Below are 8,278 nucleotides of genomic sequence, written 5' to 3'. Positions count from 1 at the left end.
GACTTTCTCATCCACCTGACTGGCCCCCTTCCTGTTTTGCCCAACCCGACTGCCGACTTCAGAATCTCATCTGTAGTATATCTACAAGGAATTACCTTAAGTCCTGTATTTGAGGGTCCATGGGACCAACACGTGTGTCCGAGACACTTAAATTTTACAATAAATTCTTTAAATTGTGTATCATGATAACATTAACTGTTACAGTATAATTAGATTGCATATGAATTTTTACAAAATGTATTTGTAATTCTTTTGCGTCCCCGTGGACGTGTTGTTACATTTCGTTCAGAACATTGTCAACTGTTATGCGTTTAGGCGGCAGGAATTCGCGTCCTGTAAATCCCTTTATCTGTGTACAGTGTGATATAAGCCGGGGTATATCTGTATATACAATGTAACATGAAGCTGCTATATAAGCTTGAGTATCTGTGTACAGTGATATAACCCCGCTTGTAGGCAGTGTGATATAACTTGAATATAACTACATACGGTGAAATGAGACTGTTATATAAGCAGGTGTATACATGCGACGTGATATAACCCGGCTATGTCAGCTATAGTTTATTCGTATACAGTGGGTAATATTCAACCCATTATAGGTAATATTCAACCCATTCAACCCTACAAACCCCGTTTGTAGGCAGTGTGATATAACTTGAATATAACTACATACGCTGAAATGAGACTGTTATATAAGCAAGTGTATACATGCGACGTGATATAACCCGGCTATGTCAGCTATAGTTTATTCGTATACAGTGGGTAATATCCAGCCCATTATAGCGCGAGTGACACACGAAGAAGGAATGTCGTCTTCTTACTTTATTTCAAGGTTGACAAGTTTCTTTCACCTGATCGTGATATACAAGGATTGAACAAGGGCCATGATAAAACTGTAGCTTAACATTTGACAGCGCATGCGACATATGTGGTTACGATACAGAGCGACAGCGAGCGGAACCCAGTGGGGTCAATCCATTCATCAGGGGTATATTTTGTCACACAGGTGTTGTGTGAATCTATTGAAAGACTTTGTACATAGGGGTCAGTCAACCCGAATTGACGACGGTTATGCATAATCAAGTTACGAGGGTTTACATGATTAGATTGGGGGTAGTTGGGGTGTTTAAGATTAAGCGGTCCGATTCATGGCATGGTGGCCTCGGCACGTTACGCCCCCTGGCGGAGGGGAGATAATGATATGATTTCTTAGGTAGCCCGACAAATTGTCCGAGTATTGACAAGGGATTTGTGCGATAACAAGGACTTCAGGGCTTTGTTAAGCTTGACTTACTGATAAGGCAGACAACATGAAGGGTATAACTGGGTTGTTATATTAGCAATATGGCGAAATAGGTGATGCAGAGTTATATCAAGTTATACAGTATAATCACTTCAGGGAATGTGACATGTCCGGGAACTACTATTAGGTATTATCTGGAGGGACAGGGGTAGGAGAGGGGGAAGGTGAGAGCTGGGATTGCAGTCTTAGAAAATATGTGATAAACTAAGATTGTCTGCCACTGAAAATACCTGATTGTTTTGTCCAATTTAGGCTCACGACTTCGCGCTACAACACTGTCTGCATTGTAATCTGGCAGAAAATATAATGTCTTCATATTTTAAAACAATTCTCCAAACATCTATTATGAAGAATGAAATAGACTTGATAAACAAATTAACACTTCCCCACTTAGTGTAACAACTGTGAGGATTAGAGGTACTGTATTTATACACTACTGTTGTGTCATTAATTCCTGCTGTATGTGTCCTTATGTCGGAATGTGTAACTCGGCAATCGGCCTGAGGTGTGTGAGAAACTCCGAGGCAGTGCGTCCACGCCTGTGGTTGTTTCGGTGGTGCTCATCTGTACCAGGTAATCAACATTACCTGTCCTGTAGCATCCATCTCACAGCGTCAACCACACATGTACGTGATGTTGTGACCAGTGTCGTCCTCAGTCGCCTGCAGCAGGTGAAGGAATGTCAGTGTGATCCCGACATGGAGAGACAGGGAGAACCTAACACACCGATAACCTGCTGCTGATGTCGATCTTCCTTTGGGGAAGGGAATAGGTAACGGAGACAAAGAAAACAGAGCGGGTCAGTGGGGCCATCCTTTCTTCTCTGTGGGTACACGAGGCATGTAAACGAGTTAGCATCTTTGTGTACTGAACATAATGTTATGTTCTTTTCTTTCAGGTCTGAGGCGAACTTAAACGCCAGCCGCACAGGGAACACAGCATGACTGTAGAAGAGAACGTGTTGATGCGTGAAAGCTTTGAAGAGAAAATAATATTGGAAGGTGTTTAACATATCGAGGTTATCGACGGCGAAACATACCCGTGAGAGAAATCGGTCCATAATCCTTGATATAGCTTCCTCGGAAACAGCAGGTGAAAGGTACACTGTGTTTCGCGAGGGTCTCGTTGGATCAGTGTTTAAGAAGTGATCGGATCGTCGTGTCGTGAACAGTTACATTGCTATCCCGAACGGGCAGTGAAGTATTAGTACCGCCGTCTATAAACATACGTAACATTTTCCTGTGAGGCGTTATAAGCCGCTCTAAGGATTGAGTTGCCTCAGTGTAAAGCCAAGCTTCTGTGGAATTTATTTCGGTTTTAATTGCGAGTGGCGGCTCGGTTGGACTGTGAGGTGTTTCTGTGTATCCCTATGGGGAGAGCTGAGTGGGCAGTGTTGTGAGATGCATGCTAGATCCGGAGAAGCCTCAAGGTCCAGCACGTTAGAGAGAGCTGACGGAGAGAAGGGCAGTGCGTCTATGTCCCGTATCACAGAGCTTAGACTATATGGTTCTCCTGATCATACTGTGAAAGGTCAACCGCCAGTTGACCCAACCAAGGACGGAATTCGAAGACTTGTTGGAAAATATGAGTCTCCGGAGAATCTTTGTATAAGTCCCACTGTCATTCGAACAAGTATGAATGGTCTGGATAAACCCGGAAGTGTCGTTGGCGGTCCGGCGATGTCCGATTGTTCTTCGGACATTTCCGACGCAACGCCGACCTGGCCGAGCACGGTGAACGTGGCCGCGACGAACTTTAGCGAAGGGGTAACCGAGCAGGACATTCTGCAAGTGGAGATGTTTTATAAAAGTCATAAGACAGAGGTGTGCGTGTGTAGGTGTCTTGCCAACCTCTACTTCGGTGGTGCCAAGAACGCTGCACAAGGGGACACTTGGGAGTTTCACAACACTGGCATTCCGGTGTTAGTTCTAGATTCCGGGGATCACCATAGAAACAGGAAGTTGTGCATAATCATGGCGGAGAAGGGGACCGGGTTTACGCTGTGGAAGGATGGAATTGACCATTTGTCCAAGTACAGCGTGCCCTCTGCAAACTTCCACACTATGTATCTGACCACAGACCACACCAAACAAGCTGGCTTTAGCTTTGACGACAGCAACGCCGCTGTTGAGTTCTACTCCTTCATCTCGACCTTGACCTCTGATCCCAATGATGATCTGTTTAATTTGAGCAAGAAAAAGAACAAGAAAAAGAAGAAAGACAAGTCGAAACCGAAGTATAAGGCACCCAAGAAGACGGACATTTCACAGCCTTGTTGTTTTGTTCACGTGACCAAACTTGAACGCCCAGATTTCCCTCCCCCTCCTTCAAGGATAGGTGACCTATCTCATTTAATGGGTACCAAGTTAGTAATACCACGAAGCACAAGTTCGGAAGTGTCTGACGATTCAACGTCACATTCAGCCGCTTCCGAACATTCGTAATGTCAACTGATTGGCATTGTCATTGTCTCCCAACGGTATGTGATAACGTCATATAACTCATTGCTACTTCAATATAGCGTGGTGTGTGTCTTAACCCTTTACAACAACTATGTATTTACCCATATGGGGGAATGGCTGTGTACAACTACCAGAAAGGATATTCATCCGTCGTTATGACGTAAACAATAGCATAAGAAGGCTTTGAGCCCGTTGAGGATTATAAAATTGAACCATCGTTGTGGATACCACGTGTGCCAGATTCGACATTCAATGCAACATCAATGTTTTTGTGACGTCAAGATGACGTCATTTGTGTGTACGTTACCTGTTAATTATTCAGTATGAGATGTGCAATGCAAGGGTTAATTAAGCACGTGCTTGAAGTGTTTGGCGTCTTCCGTTCGTTTGGATTATTTGGATTATTTTGTGAAACTGTGTGTACGTCATCACTTTGTGTGGCGATACGATGTCAGCACAAAAGGCAACGTAATATGCAACTTTGCTCCATGGTGCTACAGACAAGGAAGTGACAGACAGATATTTCGAACGGAGCGATACTGATCTCTTAGTGTTGTTAGCCCACATAGGTCTAGCACTAACAACTGTTGTTCAACACTCTTTGCATGGTCTGTATTATAGTAGTGGCCAACAGTGCTATTGTTACATTTTCCTGCATTTTTCAGCTTTATGAATATTACCCATCCTGCAATACTGAATATGAGCCATCAAACAACGTAGAGATAGATCTGACCACCATAACAATCTCAGAGCACTGAACATGAGGAATGTATCGATCCAGTTGTCGATTTGATTGATGTATGTTGTGATACATGCATGTGTTAGCGATACATATCTCGATGTGTATAAATATATGCGATCCAAACGTTCTGCCATGATAGGCACCACACAAATCATACAGACTTTACAAATTTAATTCCTCGAAATTTCGATACAGGTGGTATCTCCTATCGTGTGTCGCAATATTGTTCTATTTCGACTCAACTGAACAAATCCCTTCTAGAAAGTAGTCCCATAGTTGTATTACGTCTGCTTGTGTATCATTCCGCGGAGTTGTAAAAGTTAAATATACCGTGACCCATGTCTAAACGTGTCTTTTTTGACTGATCTGGCTCTGTAAAAGTTTCAATTTTCCTGGCACGTACGATCTTGTTTATCCAGGAACTCACGTTTGAGAAACTAAATGTAATCACCGTGTTTTCATCTGTATTTTCTTCAAGGGAAGCTGTTCAATCTGAAGGTATCTATTTTTACCACTTACTTCAATACAGGCATGGCATCTCAAACCCAGACAAGGCGAGATGTTATCGCTCTTTTAAAAGAGTATCATCCTCTCAGCTCATAATATGATATTATATAGGTGATCCAGACGATAAAAACCGTAACCTTACAAGATCATTAAAATGGGTTACTTTACTCCAGCGACAGCTCTCCAAGACAAACACATGTCAGCCCGCTTAAACTAATGTTCAGTCTTGGAAAATATGCAATTTCGATGGAAGCAAATTCCATTAAAATTGAACAGGAGCCCCGTTAAGATGGGAGATTGGAACTCCGAGTTTGCTTCATTTAGGGTGATATCGTTACAGTAAGAATGGGAAAGAGGGGAAATGATATCATTAGGTACTGTGAGACCGATTACAGACCTCTCTGATTTAGATATGAAAACACCTCCAGAGAAAGTCGCGTCAGGTGACCTATCACCGCCCAACTAAAATGAACGACACATGGGTTCACAAGCCAGTCAGATAACTCCTTTCTGAAAAGATCTAGCATATATTTTACGAGCTCCATATTCGACAGATGTTCCATCGACCGTACTCCCTTTTTGTTGATTATTGAAAAAGGAAAGGTTTTACGAAAAGTCGCCTCGACAGTATAATGGCGCCGATACAATTATGACTTTTTGAATATGCTGGATTATAATTAAATGCATTGGTCTCTGGTACTGAATGTCTTTAAAGCATCGATACAGACCGGTCATCGAAAGTCCATCACACGCAACCTTATACAGAGCTGTCCTGGGACGAAGAGAGATATGTTTAAAATCTTTTTCACTCACAGGTATTTGGAGCACAGATTACCAAATAAACTCATCCTATTTTAGAGATGTTTTGAAACTGGCTTCAAGTGCCCCCATGGTGACTAATGGTATAAGAAGGGTACTGTCTTGTTACTGCACGTGCTGATCAGGCAATGTTTGTTTGTGATTGTCGAGTGTGTTCTTATCTGCTGGTCAGGCAGTCCAACACTTGGCGATCGCTTGCTTCGCCGTCAATGTAGTCTTTGCAGTCACGACCACAGCCACCATCCCGTCATTGCACCGTCACAATACTGTTACCACTGATATTACAAAAGTCAAAACAACGTAAGTCGATATTCGCCATCCTCGGTGACCAAGGGTATTATATCTCCACTAAGTTATCCCGGACCGTTTGGCTGCTATGAATTGGCGGTAGGGTAGCCTAATGGTTAAAGCGTCCGCTCGTCACGTGTTCGATTTCCCACACAGGTACAATGTGTGAAGCCCATATCTAGTGTCCCCGGCAGGATATTGCTGGAATATAGCTAAAAGCAATATTTAACAAAACTCACTCACTCGAATCCGACTTGAATGAGACGGAGGTGTAATAAAAAAGGACAGACACATGTTTGATGTAGACACAAAATATTGCTGAGCTGGCGAATGAATCCAGGGTATATATCGTAAATAGATGGTAATAACACCCTTGATGACCGAGGATGACCTTTCCCTTGAACAGTTATATTGGTGACCGTTAAGGGAAGATGAGTGGTGTCGCTTCAAAATCACAACGCCTTTCTACACAATGCTGGAAAGCAAGAGAAATTAGTTAAAATACTCGCCAGTTAACCGTAAATGATTACTTAGCCCAATTTTGTCCGATCTGTTGGTGGTAGGTGTGTCGGGATGTTGCTGGATCTGCCACGCCCATGTCACGTGGTCCTGGCTGTAATTGACAAGGCGTGTCATCGATATAGCGTCTTATCATTATCATTTGTTTTCAAATGCTGGTATTTTTGGATAAACTATCTCAGATATGCATTGCTTTGTGTTATTACGTTACAGCCTAAGACTGGTAGATGATTTTTCTGCGAATCTGTCTGTTTTACACCACGATTTCACACAGGCTATATATGTCTTTAATTATGGCGAACAGGGTAATTGGTGTAACGAGAGAACGACTACCTCCCATTTTCAGTTGAGCCGATCGATTCTCATGCTATTGATCACTGGATTGTCTGGTCCAGACTCGATTATTTATAGACCGCCGCCATAAAACTAAACTCACTCAAACATGTGGATAATACGATCACAGTTTTTAAGTTTCTACAGGAATGGATTTTGTTTTACATATTTGCACATTTCCCATTAATTTCTTGGTTTACAACACACTTCATATCACTACAGCCATGAACGAGGGTCAGAGGCGAATAAAGGGATCGGGTGGTCAGGATCACTGACTTGGTTGACACGTCATCAGTTCCCAATTGCATTGATCGATGTTCATGTTGTTGACTGGATTGTCTGGTCCATGCGCGGATTACTTACAGACCGCCGCCATATAGCTGGAATATTGCTGAGGGCGACGTAAAACTAAACTCACTCACTCATGAAGCCGGACTTTGGCTTACTGACTTTCATCAGTAATCAAAAAGCCCAATGCAGCCTGACTTCCCTTATTGCCACGCATTGGATTGCGATTAGGTGAAAATGAACCCGAAATTTAACTGCACAGGTTTGAGATTGACAGGGACTGTGGAAATGCACCTGTCACAGCATCAGTTCATTCACGATGACACTCCTAGCATCTATCGTAAATGCAGCATTAACCAAACGCTCCGCACAACATCCACCTCATCCAGCCAATGGGCCTCACTCGGTTCCAGATCCTTAACCTCACCCCTTATCCTCTATCACATATTCATATCATCACGGTCCCCCGTCACCAACAGCGTAGCAGTCAGCATCACCTCATTCCTTCGGCATCACCCCACCTGACCAGTGTCATCAATATCAGGTAGTAGAGGCGGCATTAAAGCAGACACTTAGTTTCTAAATATATAAGTTTGAGAGCAACAAACATAGCCATTTACATAGAAAATTAGACTTGGGGAGACCAGAGGTTTAGAACCTGAGAAAATCTAGACTTGCTTCATTTAGGGCTTTGTTGTTGCAAGAAACGCAAGGCAGTAGGTAAAACAATGTGGTTCAGGGACTGTCAACCAGGCAACATATCACTTGGTAGTTGAGTATAGGTTGCATATTGTATAATTACGTGGACAGTGATACACGACGGAACAGGGTATTTGGACAGAATTTCCCCACGTTTATAACTTAATGCGACACAGTCAACATAAGCAGGTGTGCTTAAGTTTGACTGTTTTTCTTTGTGATAAGATCAGCGTTATATATCAGGGGGCTTCGTTTCTTCGATCAGTCTCTCCCAGCTACCATGATTCTGGTGTTTAACTGGTGCAAATTCCGCCATGT

General features: G+C 42.9%; 1 protein-coding gene across 6 annotated transcripts in view; it reads left to right on the top strand.

Moving 5' to 3' along the window:
• LOC137286133 (uncharacterized) overlaps positions 1 to 6,829 on the top strand; it is a 59,447-nt gene extending 52,618 nt beyond the window's left edge. For all 6 annotated transcript variants that reach the window (XM_067817798.1, XM_067817800.1, XM_067817797.1 and 3 more), the window contains one exon: positions 2,202 to 6,829. In XM_067817798.1, the coding sequence (XP_067673899.1) occupies positions 2,704 to 3,747 (1,044 nt within the window). In that variant the 5' untranslated portion in view covers positions 2,202 to 2,703 and the 3' untranslated portion in view covers positions 3,748 to 6,829. The remainder of the gene's footprint in view (positions 1 to 2,201) is intronic.
• The last annotated feature ends 1,449 nt before the right edge of the window (positions 6,830 to 8,278 follow it).

Source organism: Haliotis asinina, chromosome 6, assembly GCF_037392515.1.
Source record: "Haliotis asinina isolate JCU_RB_2024 chromosome 6, JCU_Hal_asi_v2, whole genome shotgun sequence".
Lineage (NCBI taxonomy): Eukaryota > Metazoa > Mollusca > Gastropoda > Lepetellida > Haliotidae > Haliotis > Haliotis asinina.
The sequence above is the reverse complement of the archived record's forward strand: the minus strand, read 5'-3'. Positions and strand labels throughout refer to the sequence as shown.